Source organism: Mustela erminea, chromosome 17, assembly GCF_009829155.1.
Source record: "Mustela erminea isolate mMusErm1 chromosome 17, mMusErm1.Pri, whole genome shotgun sequence".
NCBI classification, from domain to species: domain Eukaryota; kingdom Metazoa; phylum Chordata; class Mammalia; order Carnivora; family Mustelidae; genus Mustela; species Mustela erminea.
The window spans coordinates 14,364,498-14,383,311 of NC_045630.1; the positions used below are offsets into that span (position 1 = coordinate 14,364,498).

General features: G+C 42.6%; 1 protein-coding gene across 7 annotated transcripts in view; it reads left to right on the forward strand.

Annotated features, from left to right (window-relative positions):
* The window catches only part of PROX1 (prospero homeobox 1), a 52,384-nt gene extending 33,940 nt beyond the window's left edge, over positions 1–18,444 (forward strand). For 6 of the 7 annotated variants that reach the window (XM_032318175.1, XM_032318174.1, XM_032318177.1 and 3 more), the window contains one exon: positions 12,853–18,444. In XM_032318175.1, the coding sequence (XP_032174066.1) occupies positions 12,853–13,041 (189 nt within the window). In that variant the 3' untranslated portion in view covers positions 13,042–18,444. The remainder of the gene's footprint in view (positions 1–12,852) is intronic. The other variant, XM_032318181.1, reaches the window with a different exon arrangement.
* The last annotated feature ends 370 nt before the right edge of the window (positions 18,445–18,814 follow it).

The following is an 18,814-nucleotide window of genomic DNA, read 5'->3' on the forward strand; positions in this document are numbered from 1 at the left end:
GGATTCTGGAACTGGCTCCTGGGGTCCTTGAAACCCTGACAAGTATGTTACCCTCCCTGTGCCTCAGTTTCCTCGTCTATTAAATGAGGAAAATAATAGCAACTACCTCACAGAGTTGTCTTGAGAATGACATGACTAGACATGATGACCTTAGCACAAAGTAGGTGCTGTATAAGCATCTGCTTTTATTAATTCATGCAGCCAAGTAAAAGTTACCTTGTTGCTGTTATCAGTAACTCAACTCTTGCACCATTTCCTGCTGACCCTAAATAGGCAAACAAACAAAGGAGCAAACAGGGAGTTCTCATCAGAATTGGGACAAAGAGTCAATGCAAAACTGGTTTTAAAAAGAGAAAGGGAGTCCTCCTGCCCCAGGTGTGGCACTAGCCTGGAACGGGTCCAGGATTCCGGAGTCATGGGTTCCAGATGAGAAGGGCAGCAGTGAGGGGATGGGGTCTGGCAGAGGGAGCACCAGATTGGGGGGGGGGGGGGTGTCTGCCTCTGACAACACCTGCCTCGTTGAGCTCTACTTTGCTCACCTGTCAAGTGATAAGATAAGACACGGAGCTTTGTTCTATCTCTGAAATTCGGTGATTCTAGAAGACCTTCCGCCTTCTTGAAATAAATCCTGGGCATGAGGCAAAGCTTTCAGCAGTGACTGTGGAGCCCCTAGGAATCCAGATGGTGTCCATGTAGGGCCACTTCTACCCTTGTGGTTCTGCTGTGGCTTAATTATCTCAGTGAAAGTCTCTAGGGTGCCCATTGTCGTGTTCTCCTAAGGCTCTCTTTGCAGATCTGAATCTCAACAGTGCCTTTGGAGACGTGGCAACTCCCGTGCTGGGATTAGAAAGACTAATTTTTTACATTCATAAACATCTATTGACTGAATTGGCACGATCGTTATACTCTGCTCACTTTACGTGTTGTGTTGGCGGGGGCAGCTGAACAGTGAGGACATTTGTGCCGAAGCCCTCACGCAAGTGGGTTTTCTAGGAGATGGAGCAGAACTGAACGAACTGAGAGAGGGCGTGTATACCTGTGCCCACACGTTATCGCACTACGGCACACCTCCCCCCAACCATCAGAATTTGCGCTGTGCGTGAACCTCTGTTTAAGATACAACATCTGCCCTCGTTTGGGACAGAAAGGGTTGTTTAGGATAACTACCTTCACTATTGGGCTGGGTTGGCAATTTTTGTAAAAGCAACACCACCTTTTCTTTTAAGGACTCCTAATATGGTGGTAATCTTGATCGTGAAAGTCTTTCCCAGTGGGATTTGGTATGTGTTCATGCGTTTCTGGTCGGTAGGGATCGAATCTTCACACAAGTCATTTGGATATGTATTTCTCATCTTTTTAGGGTCCTAGTCCCCAATGTCTTTTTTTTGTGGGGGAGGAGGGGCTCCATAGCATTTTAAAGTAAAATCTGATTCTAAAGGTGACTTTTAGTAAAAGGTAGTATGTTGTTGAGAACAATTGTGGGGGTTAGAGTGGTGCAAAGGCAGAACAGCCGGAAGCAGAAGTGGGTGGAGGAAGATGAAAGGCTCTGGTTTCAAGGCCACCGTGTTTCCTTGAATATAGAGACAATTTTCAAAGATTTCTCATTCTCAGTGGCCTGACCATGGCAAGAAAATCTGTGTATCAATTCCTGTAATTGCCTTCCAGCAGGACCAATGCAAGGGCCAATCCCTGACAGCGTCCTAACACTCCCAAACATTACCTCAAGTCCCGTTAGGTGTTGGCATGGGTCTGGAAGGCTCCCAAAGGCCCCTGGGAGCCGTTCAAGAATCAGTTCCTCCCCTTTCCCAAACTATTTCCCTTTCTTGAAAAAGGAATTTCAGTGCCATTCCAAGCTCTTAGGTTACTTTGAAATACAACTCATCCTTCCTTTTGCAAAGGGTAATTGTGGAGGAAAGACCAATACAATATTCTAGAAACACAAAACAGAATTTCTCTGAGAGAATTAAAATCCTTTAGTCAAAACCAAAAGACCTGATGGAGGCCTTTAATCCCAGTCCTTTCTCAGAGCAGCCCCAGTATTATTTGGGATGCATACTCTGTTGTCGCCAGAGTGGTGGTCTTTCCTAGGATCCAGGGATCTCAGAAACACTCTTTTGATCATCATCCGTACCTCACGGTGCCTTCTCTGGTGCTTGCCACGGGTGATGCTCTTCTCATCGTCCTGCCTGAACCCCACTTCCTAACAGTTTCTCCCTGGGCTCCTCAGCTCTGTTAGCACGAATACGGGACATGCAGACTAGCTTCCATGTTAGTCTAGGCAAAGCTTAATTACGAAGATAAACCCGCCGCAGAAAACAATCACGTAATGCATTCTTGAACGAAACAGGAGTAACTGTGGATTATCTGTGCCCCAGCTTCCTTTCGTGCAATATTGGAGAGTTTATGTCTTGTTGTTTTTGGATAATCTCCCATCCAAGAGTGGCACCAAGCTTGGCCCTATTTATTCTACCATCTCACCCAGTAGTTGTAGCAAAAGTTAAACTTTAAGCACTATCAGCCTGTCTTGAACTCAGATACCAATGGCACATAATTCGTGGGGCTACCTTGAGGGGAAGGGAGTTAACACTGCTGTGTGAAGGTACGCTGCTTGCTTTTCCATCTAAGTACGGAGCTGATTCCTTTGGTGTGCTGTGCAGGAGGGTCTGGACTCCTCCAGCTCGTACATTTGAATGTTTCCTGCCAGGAACATTTCTAATAAAATGCTCCTCATCACGGCAGAGAAGGACTGAAGTCTTCCTGGGCCTTGATGATCGCTGGGTGTGCCCATAGACATGGGCAGCCTTCCATGCATTTGAGGAATGGCAAGACATTGCAGGTTGAATTTGGGTGAAGCAGTCCCAGCTACCCTACAGGAACAAGTAGTGTGCTGACCCGGTGAGGCACATGGGATTGGTGAAGAATGAAAGTGCATTCAGGACCATTGTTAGCCCTCAAGTTTAGCTAAGAGCAGAGGTTGGCCAGATCCGGCCCTCAGCCTGTTTTTTATGACTCTGAGCTCAGAATGGTTTTTATATTTTTAAAAAGTTGTAAACAAGAAGAAGAATATGCAACAGAAAGAGAATGTGGCCCACAAAGCCTAGGTATTTACTATCTAGCCCTTTACAGAAAAAGTTTGCCAACCCCTGGTTTGGATTGTTTCACTCTCTTGGAGAACACAGACTTTCTCCGAGTCCTGAGATTCCCAAACTCCATGATTCTTGGATGAAATAGTCTTGGTCCAGGTCTTACTGAACAGCCTACCAGATGTGTAATTCCGGCAGGAGCTTCCAGTTATGTCTAAGATCTAAGAATATCTTCAATGAATCCTGGGGCTAAAGAGATTAGGAAAGTATTAGATTTTCATTTTTATTACTTTTTCTCTGGTTTTCTTTTTGTTGAATTTTATTTGTTCATTTGTTTTGTCTATTTAAAGTTGGAGTCACTCTTTGAAACATGGGTAGAGTTCAGGAAGGAAGGAACATTTACTCTGTCACCACGAATAACATGATGATCATTGTGTTTCCTGACACGTATGCCACCAAGACTTCCAAGCATGAGCAAATAAACTAGCCTTTTTCGTCATATTTGGTGAACCAAATTTCAGTGCCACAAAATAATTTTGACAGGGTCATAGAATGTATTTTAATGGCATTTGCCTTTCTGTTCCCAGCAAGCTAGTTAAGTACTTCCTTTTCTGGGGCTAGGAGAGAGACAGTTTTATTTCTCTTGATATCTCTATCAAGTTTCCAATGGAAGGTTTATGCCATTTAAAAAGCATACACGCACTATTAGCAGGCAGAGTAGCTGTTAAGACATTCTTTTTTTTTTATTCTCAAAAGTCACAATTCGTCAAAACTCTCCATCCAAGCATAGTTCTTGATCATCACGTGATTTTTTTAAATCAACACATACCTCATCAACATCTTGGAGGTGTAGAAATTTTATTGTGCATTCTGTATTTTCTAAATAGCCACTTTGAAATGAGGAAGATTCCATTTAGGTAAGGAAACAAAGGGAGTCAGGGCACACTTCCGCCCTTCCTCCATGCTGCTGTCAGAGAAGCCCACACGAGGGATGATTGTCTGTGGTCTCCCCAGCCCCTCCCTGCCCACGCTGCAGACCCAAGTTCACGTCCCTGACACTTTTTCATGGAACTCCGCTGTCCGTTCAAGGTGGATCTTAGCCTCCCTCGCGCCCTTCCCATGTGACTCTTCATTCTGTTTATTACACTTCCTCCAGTGGGGCCATTTCCACCATGTCTCCCTGGTGGCTCCTCTGCCGGCATCTCCACGGACTGGTATTGCGCCGGAGGATGCCAGGCGTGTTCCTTTGGAAGTTTTCCTGCCACAAGCTCAATGTATGTCCCTGCCGCAGTGACAGACGGAGATACGCTCTTTCCTTTTGCCACTTTTTCTAATTATCCCTGCAGCTCTTTCAGTCTGGCTGGGAGCAACCTGGGGACCGTTGTGTGGGTCTCCCTCCCGCTCCGTCCCCCATCCCCGCCCCTGGCACATTAACATGACATTGCGTGGTGTGCACAGAACGGGAACAGCTTCCACCAGCTGAAACCTCTGATCCCAAACCCACTAGAGAGTTTGGCTTTTGGATTTTGGCAAGAAGGCCTGTTGCCCATCAGGTCAGCATGAATAAAGATTTCTTTCTTCCTTTCTTTTTTAAAGTCAAGCACCAACTGACACTGCCCTCCCCACCCCCCCCAGCTCCTTTTCTCAAGACAATTTAACCCCTTCTCCCAAGTACATTTTTTTTCTGAATGCGTGGGATTTTGTTTTATTCTTTTTCTGTGAGACAACCAAGAAATCTACTATATGCCGAATCTGAAAGCCAAATCAATTCTAAGCCATCTTATCATTTTTAAAGTATGTTTATCCAGCTTTGCCGTAGGAACAAGCAGACTGTTTGAAGGCCACATACTTTTCAAACCTTGGTTGCAACACGTTTGCCCCGTTTTGAAACTGTCTTTATCTAGCCGAGAAAACGAAAATCTATTTGACAAAGTGGCACTCTGGCCAGTTTATCTTGCAATATGGCTTTAGCTCACTGAGTCTATTGATTTCCTTAAATTAATGTTTACAGAATGCTACTGAATTTTGCTCAACAGAACATTGTTCTTTTGAAGGTTTGTAAAAAAAAAAAAATATGATACAGACTGTTATTGCCATGTGTTCCTTTGCTTAGAGGAAACATGCGTTTGTTTTTTCGTTTTTGTTTTATTGTGTGTTTTTTGTTTTTTGTTTTTTTTGTTTTTAAGGGCAGCCTTGAACTATAACCACTTTCTATAAGCATTTACTCTTCACATATTTAAGTAGCAAAACACGTTACTGGGGGAAGTGAGCCCGCTCTTAGGCTAAAACTGCATGGGCGTTATGCTGACCCAGTCCCGTACGGTCCCCGGAGGCTGAAGGCCACTTGGAGCATCAGAGTGAAAGAGACTTTAGTCCGAAGCCCGGTTGCTGCCGCAGAATCTTCCTCTGCCTTTCTTGGTATCACCCGTCCGGCCTCGGCAAGTGGCTTCGCAGCCCGGGCACCCCGGATGACGCCAGGCTTCCAAACATAGGTGTGAGGATCCCAGTAAAATTTAAACACCATGTAGCCGTTTGGTGGGAACTCCACTAGCTCGTTCTTTGACCATGGCACCCAGCGAATCTCAGGGGACCATTTTAAAACTGGCCCTTAAGCTCTAAGACAGGGGTTCAGATCACCATCATGAAGTGACTGAAATAAAACTTGGGAAATACAAAGCAACTTTCTCAACTTGTTGACTCGGGCCATAAGATCGCTGAAGCAAACATACTCAAAGCATCTCTCAAAATACTGCCTTGTACACACTGACACATCACAGTGAGACACTTGCCAGGAACTGGACTCTTCTTTAAAGGTTCCAAGCATCACCTTCCGTTCGGGGGTATTTTACGCTTCCCGGAAGCGCATCCATGTTTGCTCTCCCCCTTGGGCCTTCCCCGCCACGTCGGGGCGTCAGGACGCGATCCCACAATGCACTGCGCGCGGCGTCCGGCGTCATGGCTTCCTTCCGGGCCGCTGCGGCCCCGGGCGAGCGTTCAGGGTAAACGGGAGCCCGCCCGCAAGGGAGACCCTGCGCCATGGCATCTTGTGACCATATTTGATTGCTCCAGGTTTCCTCCTCTGCCCCCGACAGGAAAATTCCGGGAGAATGAGACAGTGGAGAGGAGCAGCAATGTCGTCTCTGTTTTTGCCTTTTCCTCTGATAATCTTGGAGGAGTTACTAAAGCATCTGAGTTTATCCATTTAAGTCCACTCTGTCTGCAGTGTAAGTCCCCAGCTTGTGCCACTGCCGTCAGGAGCTCCGTCTCTCCTTGATCAATATTTACTTAACAAACAGCAGGGATGGGAGAGTTTGTTTAGAGGAATCATGTGCGCACCAGGGTGAGCAAGCGAATGCTCGGGAAAGTACTTTAACTTTGTCTCCTTCCCTAGGACCTTCATGCGCGTGTGTGCGCGTGTGCGCGCGTGTGCGCGTGTGTGCGCGTGCAGAGGCCCTTTCTGTTTTTAGCTTCTCCAAAGACACTTAGAAGTCATCGAGAAAATGCCTCGCGAAATGTGATTAGTGCATTGTTCACACTCTAAGAGAACTCATGATGTAAATTCAGGTTTGAAAGCCCCAAGTTCGACTTTTCCTTTTAGGCTCTTACACAGGTTCAACATTTTGGAAAGACTCTTGGGATGAACAAGATGCACAAGCGTCTTCCTTTGACCTTGCTCAGATGAGTGGGAGGGAAGGAGATGCAGTTGGAGACAGTGAAAACAGTTTAGACAAGGCAACTCTATTTCCGATGGCATTAGAGAGAGAGAGAGAGAGAGAGAGAAAGTGTGTGTGCGCGCGCACGCACACGCGTGTGTGAAAGCCCAAGGAGAAAAGTAGCTCTCCAGATTTTCAAAGCTGCTTACCCAGTTTTTGGAATTAGATGTGTCTAACGCTAATAATAAATATGAATACCGCGGCGTTCAAGTTTAGAGAGCATTATTTCTTTCAACTTCACCGAAACAATTGCTTGAAGGCTCAAGTCAGTGTCTCCAATGCAGTTGACTTGGAGGCATCTGGGTCTAGTTGGAGGGGTTTTGTTTCTGTGTGGGTAGAGGCTGGGGGAGGCTGGGGGAGTTATTTATTTATTTGATTTTGTGAATTGGAGTTGTAAAGCCATCTGAAATATTCATGCAGAATTGTCTGAGAAGCCCGTTTCTGTTTTATTTACTGCACAGTAGAACAGCCACAGTGGATTAGTTCTACAATACCCGTAACAAAAGCCCAACAGCTGATGCATGTGATGTTAGGAGGTGACAAAACAGTTAAAGTATGCTGCTGGCTACAGGCAAGCAGTCAGCAGATGCAGACAAAAGGGTTTGTGACAAGAATAACTCTCTCTCCAAGGCGAGCAGTGAAGAGTATCCAAAATACCAGTACCCTTTTCTCCTTGACATTGTCTTCTTACAGTCAGCATTTTATTGCCCTTTTATAGTATTAAAAAAAAAAAATTGGAGGGGGAAGAAGAAAGAAAACCCACACACCAACTAATTCACCAAAATACTAGCCACGATGTTACTTTTCCATCCGTTAAATATTCCTGCCCATACATAGGTTCCCTTTTACATTTTCCCTTCAAAGTGAGTTTGAAAAAAAAAATAGTTTAAAAGATGAACTGAATAGATGATCTCCCTTGATAAGATTGTAATCCATTGATAACCTTGATAAACCATTTGAGCCTTTGGATGTTGGGGAGGGACTGGGGAGAGAGCTCTATGCCTGGTTTGTTTTCCTTCCATTTCAGCAAAGATCATTTCACTGATAAAATGGGGCCAGTGGACCAATTTTTAAAGGGGATGGAGGATGGAGAGGTATCCATGGGAAACTGTGCAAAGGGCCAGGTTGAGGTCTCCCGCAAAAGGCCAAGGGATGAGCTTGGGGATCTTTCAGAGGTGTGAAAAATCAGCTTCTCTGTCTCCAGAAAATAGGGGAGGCTGTCTTCTTTTTAACCTTTGTAATTCCCCTTCTATTCTCTGTGACATTCATTCAGCTGCCAAGAGCGTTTGGCAAGGTTTGGGCCAGCGAGCACACTTCCAGTGACCACTAACCTTGGTATGTCCTGACACTTATGATGAGTGTCTGCAGGACACAGAAGGCAGGCAGCCTGCTATGTCAGGCTTTTATTATGTACTGCAGAGGCTAGGGACAGTCAGTTTAATAAAACAAATCATCCTTGAAGGTAAAGCAACTGGGAAGAGGAGGAGGAAGACAGGGGGAAAATGTGTCTTTGCCACTCATTCTGGGGCGGGGGGGTGGGGAGAAAAAGAACAGCAGAACAGCCCCCCACCCAACACACTGTGCGTGTGGGTGTGCGCACGTGGATCCATGTGTGCGTGCGCACGCGCCCAACCCAGCCACAGCCGGAGCAGATCTGATAACGTCCTCCCGATTTCCCCATTTCATCAAAGCCCATAAGGCCCTTGTTTGCTCTGAGGAGACTCAAATACAAATAATCGTGATGAGATGGGTAGACGCTGATAGCCAGCCCCCTTCAGATTTATGAGTGCATTCAAGTACCTCGTCGTAATTCTCTTCTCCTCCAAATATCAAGGCAAGGAGAGGCAAGACCATTTGGGGTGAGGTTCCTATATTGGGATGCCTTTTTATCAAGCAAAGTTTCCATTCTCCTCTCCTGAAGAACACTCAGCAGAGCAGCTCCCACAATAGCTTCAGAGTTCCAGCCAGAGACTTTGGAAGCCTTTTGTTTTTTCCCTGTGGCATGTCCAAAGGCACGGCCTTCCCTCCCCCCTCCCAGCAGCCTGCATTGTCTTGCATTCCAGGGACTTGATTGACTGTTGCCACCTGATGCTGAGGAGACACTCTGGGGTTCATTCTGCAGATTGTTAGGTTCTATTAAAAGAAACCTAGATAAGGGATTACTTGTCACTAAGGGATTTTCTGCAGATGTTTATTAGTGATTGGAAATCCATTAGGTGTGAAGAGGTACAGAAGAATATGGGCAACATCATTCTCGTAAGCCCAAATTCTAAGGCAGCCCCCCCAAAATCAGAAAGGGCCCCCTTTTAGTCTGTTAAATGGAGTTGGGGAAAGTTTTAAAGCAGAAAGGGGTAAGGGTCTCTTTTCTCATGGGTGATATTTCTACCTGTGGATGGAACTCCTTGGCACCCTCTCAAAAGATCAGTTGCTACCCATCAGTTTACCTCTCTGGAGCCACCAGAAAAGATTAATTGCTCTAGCATTAGAGGATCTCATTATCAATTGCTTTAAACCAGCCCAATCTGTTGTATGAGTATTGCCTCAAAGTAAGCCCTAAATTAGCAAACCATTTCATTTGTTCAAAAAGAATTCATCCCTTCTCAAACATAAACCAATATCCTAAGTCTCCTCCTGGGAATCCTTTGTACCATTCACATTTATTTTGAAGTTCCTAGCTCTTCTGTGGTTTTCCTCAGCCACAGATCCACAGCTTGTCGAGGTTTTGATGCCCCATATAAATAGAAATTACTGAAAATGCATTAAAAGAGAGCCAGCATGGTTTAATGATAAGACACCTGGACATGTTATTTCACATGAGTCTCTTGTTCTCATAATTTATTCATCTTGTAGAGTCTCATAGTTTCTTCATCTACAAAATGACTTTTGAGGTCTATTCCAACTCTTTAAATGCTAGCTTTTAGCCTTATTGAAAAAAAATTTTTTTTCTTGTTTAAGTATCGAGGGAGAAGTTACATGTGACTCCAGAGCAGTGTGGAATAAAGCAGAAGGCAGGCTCTCATTATGAAAGACTATGCAAAAGAACTTTGTTAAGCATTGTGGCGGAGACCCACAATAGAAACCGTGGCTCTTTATCTAAAGACACGTCGGGGCAAATTCATTACAACTAGATAGAAGCAGGCGAAAAATTAAACCACACAAGACAGAAATACAAAAGATGGGTGAAGGATAGCCCAAGATTACCACCAAAAGAAATGAATGTTTAAAACAAGATAAAACCCACTAAAAGCCATGAACAAGCATGGCAAATAATAATAGGGTGGGAGAAGCAGGGCCCCCCCCCCCCCCGCCAAGTTACTTTGATTTGCCCTCAGGCACCCCCTAGAACCTTCTCTCCCTCCTCCAGCACTGATGCTGTTCTAGATGCATCTTCTCTCCTCTCATGGTCTCAAACAATACCTCTGCTGCCTTGGCCCCGGGTACACCAGATCTCCTGTGGGCCCTTGGTGTGGAGGAGCTTCCGGTCTTCCCTGACTTCCTCTGGAGGAGCGACCATCCCCTATGTCCCGCACTGCTCTCTGCCATGCCCTGCTGCGTCCCTAGTTGTTCAAGGAACATAGATCTGTGTCATGCCTCTGTTGCCAATGGCAGGGAAAACCACAATTCTTGAAATGCTTATTTTAATAAATGCCTATGATTATGTTTCTTTAGCCTTTGGCTAATAGCTCCCAAACCAAGTAGTTAGGATGGGGAGTTGTCCCTGCCTCACTGTTCTCCAGCCAGATCCCCTCTCTCAGTAATGCCCATCTGATAAAACGTAAAGGATTATCTTTGAGGAAAGAGGGGAGAGTATGCAAAAAGACTGCTTAATGACTTTTTTTTTGGGTGTGAGGTCAGTGAGAGAGCCAATCCCTTCTCTAGGCTTCTCCTATCCCACAAATACTCATGTATCTGCAGGAGATTTGGGGAGAAATTACCAACATTGTGTAGAAAATTTAGATGAATTCTCATCAGGGAATGGCCATTGGGGTACAAGGGTTAGCACATCCATGGGGGACGAGGCAGGGACAAGGGGTTGTTGGGATGATTTGGAGAGCAGTGTCTGGAGAAACTGGCTGGGGTGGATGTCTTTGGAAGAGGCTACTGAAAATTTTCACTTTTTCTAGACTCTGATAGGCCCCACGTGGGGTCCTTTCTTTTTCTGGGGAATTAAAATCCTTTAATTTTCTTTACAAAAGACAAGTGACTTACCTTTGGAAGGAGTGAACTTCTTTGTCCAACTTTAAATGTATGAAACAGGGATGCCTGGTGATCATTTTAGTTTTTCTTAATAGTTACTGTCATTATAAAATGGTCCATTGCACAAATTGAGAAAGAGTGGGAGAAAGAGATCAAATCTGTTCGACATGATGATACCTCCGTGTAGTTGGTAAAATGGCATATGTGAACTGGGACGAAAATCTTTGAACCCTTCCGTATGTGTGGACAGATCTGTCTACACGTACAACTGCAGTGCATTTACTTCCTCATATATCTGCACTTACTATAAAAGTAAAACTTACTAATGCAGAAGTACCCCACTAAAAGAAATCTACTGAGTGTCCATGTGTACATGGGCAATTAAGAGTTCACGGAACGGGGGCGCCTGGGTGGCTCAGTGGGTTAGGCCGCTGCCTTCAGCTCAGGTCATGATCTCAGGGTCCTGGGATCGAGTCCCGCATCGGGCTCAAATCCTTTATCTTGGTGTAGGGAACAGAAGCCATGCTTTACCTTGGGTAGCTGACAGAGAATACTAAGACATCAACATCTACCCCTTTCCCTGGACAAGACGTTGGACTATTAAATAAACAATTGAGAACACACATACTTATTAATTGCTGTGGAAGAAATGGATAAACAATTAGGGATTCTCAAAAGAATATTTGGAAGGGGCTCCTGGGTGGCTCAGTCGGTTGAGCGTCTGACTCTTGATTTCGCTCAGGTCGTGATCTCAGGAGTGTGAGATCAAGCCCGGTGTCAGGCTCTGGTTCAGCATGGAATCTGTGCTTTTCCATCTGCTCCTCCCCCCTCACCCCCACTCATGCTGTGCTCTACCTCTCTCTCTCTCTCTCTCTCTCTCTCTCTCGTTCTCTCTAAAGTAAATAAATAAAATCTTTTAAAATATAAAAATAATTTACAAAAAAAAAGAATGTTTGGAGGATATTTGTCTTAGAATGTAAGGACTTTGAACAATTCCCTTGATCTCTCTGAGCCTCAGTTTTCCGCACAGTAAAAAGGGGACAGGGACACCTTATAGAGATGCTGGGAGAACGGAATGGGATGATTCACAGTCTGTGCATAACTGAGCTCCTGACACGTAACAAACACTCCTGAAATGTTGGTTTTCGTTAGTACTATCAGCTGCATGAATCACTCTTATGGAGCAATTCTAATCTCAAAGTAAAATAATTTCCGATGTAGAATTTTAGGACCGGTAGAGATTTTGTATTTTGGGACTCAATGTTAATGTCATCCCCTTATCCCTGTCTGTACGCAGAGCACTTTCTGGTGCATGTTACTCCCATATACAATTTGGCATTTGAGTCAGCAGTCCTCTGCTGCTATGAGAAGAAAACAGATTTTTCGGTTTTCTTCATTTACAGGGGGTTTCGGTGATATCAAAGCCCAGTGATCTCTTATTCTACTTTTGAGAACCACACTTTGTTTTCATAATGGAAATCGAAAGGAAATAGGATTCAAATTCTGAAAGATTAGCCGGAGACTTGCACCGGAATGCACCTGTTTAATAAAGTGGGGAATCCCAACGGTGTGTCCCCTTTCTCACCCAAACATTCAGAAGGGAATCCCGGTTTTTCAGTACGTCTGCGTATATCCTTTACACAAGTCCCTTTCTAGGACTTCACAAAGCTGTCCACCCCACATTACAGTGCTACTATATATAACGACTTTACATAAGAGAAGAGAGGCCGGCCATTTTTAGCAAATGCGGGTGCCACGTAAAGCCCCTTTCTGAAAGAAAGAACTTAGTTCCATTTCCTTTGAAGAACTAGAGACTTGAAACTGAAAACTTTATTAATGCCATTGTCCCCTTGTATCAGCAGGTTCCAGAAAGATTCCTGGAAGTTGCGCAGATCACATTACGAGAGTTTTTCAATGCCATTATCGCAGGCAAAGATGTTGATCCTTCCTGGAAGAAGGCCATATACAAGGTCATCTGCAAGCTGGATAGTGAAGTCCCTGAGATTTTCAAATCCCCGAACTGCCTACAAGAGCTGCTTCATGAGTAGAAATTTCAACAACTCTTTTCGAATGTATGAATAGTAGCAGTCCCCTTTGGATGTCTAAGTTGTACGTGTCTAGATTTTGATTTCCTATGGATGTGGATGGGAGGCATGGGTATGTTATGGAATCAGCTGGTAGTTCCTCCTCGTCATCTTGCGCTCATTTTCTCTTGTTTTCCGTTGCAAGGGGATGGTTATTTTCCTTTGGTCTTTAGTTTACTTTTGCCCGAGGCCCTTAACATTTGGAGACTTTAAAATAGGGTTAATTTTCAGGGAAAAAGAACGTTGACGTGTGGAAATTCTCTAGTCACAAGGAAAGGCATTTCAAAGATGCTTCTGCTTGATCGATACTTTATCGCAAATGGCAGTTGGCAGAGGGAGACCCGTGACACGGCACTGCCCCACCGACGGTGACGTGTGTCTCCTGCTTTTACTGCTAACGAGGCCAGAAAACTCAATGAAACCACTACGTAAACTTAAATATTTTGTTCGGTTTGAACTCCGTAAGTTGTATTCCTTGTTTACCCCAAAAGGCCAAATTCCAAAACCAAAAATAGTCACGGTCAAGCCTTTCCATAAGAGAAATGGCGAGTAGGCCCACACGGGTGTACCCGTTTCTTCTGGGGGCAAAGCAATTCTTCACAAAACTGACTCTTTCGAGATGAAGCTGGAAATTCGCACCCGATCTTCCGGTTACATCGCTCTTAAGAGTTACAATCGGTTCTTCGTAATCAGTGAGTATAGATCATTTTTGATAGAGAAACACCCCTTTCACATCATTTTCTATTATCTCACTTCAGATATTAAAAGGCACATACGTTTCAAATGGACTCTTAATTTGGTTTATATGGTTCAACGAGTTATTATGTCTGTTTTATATTTAACACTTGTTTCCAAAAGAAAAAAAAAAAAAGCAACAACAACAACAACACTATCTTCTGAATACATTTCTCTAGTAAGGAATAAAGGACATCCCAAGTTGACCATAAAATTCCTGCCTACATTAGACTCTTGTTGACAGTGGTGAGCTGACTTGATCTTCACCACCAAAGAGGAGCCCACGTCAGGATGACCTCTTTTTTCATACGCGATCCCACACTGCCCTGATGGATATCCCAAGTGGTGATGGTCTAATGAAGTGTTTCTTCGTTTTAGGGACAGCATTTTAAAGCAACTGAGAAAGTCTCTTCGAATTCAGAAGCTAGTACTGACCAAATCATGCGAAGCGTGTGTAGGCAGCATAGGAAAGGTTGGGGTTAACCCAAAAGACGCAATTTCAGCACACCTAAGAAAGCCGGCTGCTGGTGTGCGTTTTCTTCAATGGTTCTCCTCTTCTTCCTTTTTTTCTCTTTTTCCAGGTTTTCCGAGGTGTACAGTGTCCCATACTTGCTTTTAAAAAAGTCCTACGGCATTCACGCTTGTTTTCCCAGATGGGTTTTGTGTGCAGATGCAGTAAGAATTCCTTGTTCATTGTAATAGGCTTTTCCAGACACCCCCCTCCCTCCCCTTAGGGCATTGGACGTACGCTTAAAATGACACAGGAACAAACCTGGTATTTAGATTATACTGAACACAAATACCATTTTCCCTTAATTTTCATAAAAGTTACATTTGACTCTGGAGAATGCAGGTTGACCCATGTGACTAACTAGCTGACCCAATCGCTGTAATTTACCATCATTTATAAATTCTGCTGATGGACAGGAATGTATGGAGGCAATTACTGTCAGCACAAAGCCTTAAAACCTGCTGACTTTAAATTAAACAGCACAGTCCTGTGATGCCCAGCATCATTCAGGAGGCTAACGGGCCCTCGCAGTGTGCAGCGACACGGGCTGGAACACCACTGGCTTCTCTCTGCACCCCCAACCAATGCATCATCCAGCTCATGCTCCCCTACGTAGCACACACCAAGCCAGCAGATCCAATTTGCTCCGGTTTGCTTGGGGAAAAAAATAAAAAAATGTTTGGATAATCATTGCATTGGAATAAAAAGCAAACCAAAAAAAAAAAAAAAAAATCCAATCAGCACAAAGTAGGGAAGCAATCTCAACTTGTGGTCACACTCTTTTGTCTTGCTTCACGTGAAAGAGTAGGAATTCATTGTTCACGTCATGAAACCACTGGGTCTTCGCTGTTCCGTGTAATTGACATCAGCATCGTGTTGCCATTTACAAGGTAGAAGGCAAAACCGTAGTGTATTCACCTATGTAGACAGACTGCTAGCATCTTCTGATCTGGGGCAAATTCAGTAACGATCCCAGGCTCATTTGGATCTTTAGCATTATTTTCCCCTGCCTTTCTAATTTAAGTAGACGGATTCAGCAAAAGTGTGTGTTCACAACCAACGTTGATGTGCTTATCTATGATAATAGCCGCTCGAGGTTCACTGAGGCATAGAAATGGTTTCAGAGTAGGAATTGCATGAGGTTAAACTCACCTCTTTGTTCGATCACTTTTGCTTTTGGGTGGTTTTTCCCCTTTTTACGATCACAAATCTTGTGCCTCCCAGTGCATTGGAAAGTGACAAAAGCCTGTCTCTCAAAACTCCTACTTAACGATTCTGGGTTTGGTTTGGTTTGGTTTGGTTTTTTAATCATCATCTTTCCAATCTCAGCTCAACTCTCACCAAGTGAAAATTGGCTACTTGGGAGAAAGTTAACTTTCTATGAAGGTGGGAGGGACAGTTTACATAGGAAAAAAGAAGTCTAAAGTGCATGTTGAAATACCACATTACCACTTATTTTCTGCTAACCCTAAATTATTTTTGCATATACACTTGAGGTGATAGTCTGTGCCTAGACCTAAAATGCACCAGCGGGGGGATTTTTAAAAATCCTTCAAAATACCAGTTTTTTCCCACAAGTACAATTGTTCTTGTGCCTTCTGTGGCTTTCGATTTCATCTTTTTGACTTTATTTCCAATTACTACAGCTGCAATAAACACTAGATCTTTTTTTTTTTTCTGGCTGTTTGACATAACGTTGATAGCTATGCATATTTTGTGTCTTTTTAAAACAAAGCGGGAGAATACGTTTTTGAAGAAGAGAATTTTTAGAACAGTTTGATACCGCAAATTATTTTTTCTTCAATTGTTTGAGCAGCATTCGAGTTTTGAAAATTCTTGTAGAAGCCAATTTTTTGTAACTGTGGTGCAAATCTTGTGTTTTCTTAGCCTAATGAAAAGTAGTATAGAAGCAATATTTCATACCATGTGCTGTATATGTGTGTGCAGGTGTGTGAACACGAGGACACATACACACATATACACACATGTAAAAATATACATATATATATGCGTGTGAAGTGGAAAGCTTACCTTTTCCTATCTAGATTTAAGGACCTATTTTAGACATTTGTTATGTTTTGTGAAAAGAATGTTCTATTTGCAACAACAAAACATTTAATTCTTACTGTATCTCTGGCTGTTTAATGAGGACGTTTCACATTAAATGGTAAAACAACGTGGAAGATGGTAGAATGTAGTAATTATTTAAGGAAATGTTCACCCACATATTCCTGAAGTTTGCTTTGTGCCTCCGAGTATTATTTAATTCAAGTGTTTTATGTTTGCAGAATCTTTGTTGCTGTGCTAGGGATGTGGGTGAATATCATTTTTAAAAATGTTAAAAACAACAAAAAAAAGCAAAATAAAAACACTAAAGCAAGAGGGGAACTTTTATAAAGCAATGTAAATATTTAACCTCATGGCTGTTGTTACGTAAGACATGAGATTTTAATAAATAACTACATTCTCACAACATCTGTTGAATTTATTAGGAACACTACAGTGACTGTATAGACAGTTGAAAGCATTCTTGAAAATCCTGCTCTCTACTTTTAAAAGATAACAGTCTCTTTCATCAGATGTCAAGGGCAAGGGTAATGCAGTTTCTGTAAATTTATGAAATTTCTTTTCTATGTACATGAAAACACTTAGCAAGTAACCACCACCACACACACACACACACACACACTCTCACACACACATGCACGTACACAAACAGGTTAATACTAAGTCATAGAGCTGAAGATCTGGGGGCTTTAAAAACAGGATGTCCCTCAGAAGCAATCATACATTTATCAAAGAAAACGTGGTTTACTGACTCCCTGAAAGCCGTGTACATGTGAGGACAGAGCAAAATCTCTTTGCCCTGTATATTATAGAATATTCATTGGTGTGAATAGTACAAATGTTTCCTTCTGGTACAAACTCTGTGTTTGCAAATTACAAGAAGCATTGTTTTGAAAAAGCTCCCCTTAAAAGAATGTAACTGGTTTATATGAGTAAGCGGTTACTGCATTGCACTTAAATGTTCTGTTGAAGGAAATGCAGTTTTTTTTCTGTAGATCTGTTGGTTGTAAACCATCTATAAAACTAAAGCTAAAACGTTCATATTCAGAGCTGGGATCAAAACTCGTATTCAACCTTTGCATCTTCTCATAATCATCCTTCTAAGAATATAGCAGGATCTGGAAGCGTCTGGACTTTTGAATCTTTTAACTGAGCCCTCTCTCAAATCTGACACCCTCTAAAATGCGCAAACGAGCAGAAAAGGCAAACAGACTGGCCCGCTTTTGTGAAAAGGTATTCATTCTGTGTTTTAAAAATATTCTAATCCTCCACATGGGGAGGGGGGAAACATTTTCAAATTGTATATTACCACTTCAAGGATAGAATTAGAAAAACATGCATTTGGGGTTGGTCTCAGCACTACCTACAAGAATCAAAGGTCATGGCTTCTCCCGATGTTGTCCCAGCCACTTCTTATATGTATATAGTATAAACCGTGAAAAAACACTGCCTTTATATTATTTAGCAATATGTTGTAAATAGCATTATTAAGCTCTTTTTTTGTAATAAAGACCCTTTGATTTGAATATAGTACAATAACTGAACTGATAAAGTCAATTTTTGATTTTTTTTTTTTTTAGCTAGAGGCAATTTCAATTGTGGATTTTTGTTGTTGTCTATTGTTCTGAAGACTTTGCATAATTTATTGGTTTAATTTATCCTAATTTATTTGATGAAGGTGTACAATTTTGTATTACCAAGGATGTACTGTAATATTAATTGATATGATTAAAAAAAATGAGACTCCCTGTCCATATTAAAAAGAAAATAAAAAGGTGCAGTAGACAATTGATTTTAAAGTAAAAGTACAAAAATTTAGTTTGGCAGCTACTAAATTTTAAAACAGAAAAAGTTGTGGGGGTGGGGTGGGTAGGGGGTTTTACTTTGTGTGTTTTAAGCTTTTGTATACTCTCCAAACTTTTACCTTTTGCTTTGTACCACTTAAAGGATACAGTAGTCCAATTGCCTTGTGTGCCTTCCATCTTCTCTTAAACTGAATGTATGTGCAGTATATATGCAAGCTTGTGCAAAATAAAATATACATTACAAGCTCAGTGCCGTTCGATTTTTTTTTTTAATCACGTGACATTTAGCTTTTGGACCCGTGTCCCATTTTAGGACAACGGGCTGCTTGTGACTAATATCCATTCCGGACTTTGCTTTCATTAAAATGCTTAATTTCACAAGTCTAACATGAATGCTTGCAACTCCTAGAAATGATCTTTTTTAATTCAGATTATTGTAGCAAAGGGCTGTGTGTCTCTTTGAGACCTCTTCTCGCGGATTTAACTTTAAAAATGACAAAAGCTTTGGTTTAAAACAATGTTAGTGAGCTAAATTTAATTCAAAATTGCAAACGTCTAACAGTTCTAAGAACAAGGAGAGGTGTTCCCAGAAATCAAAAATGGCAAATATATCACTTGA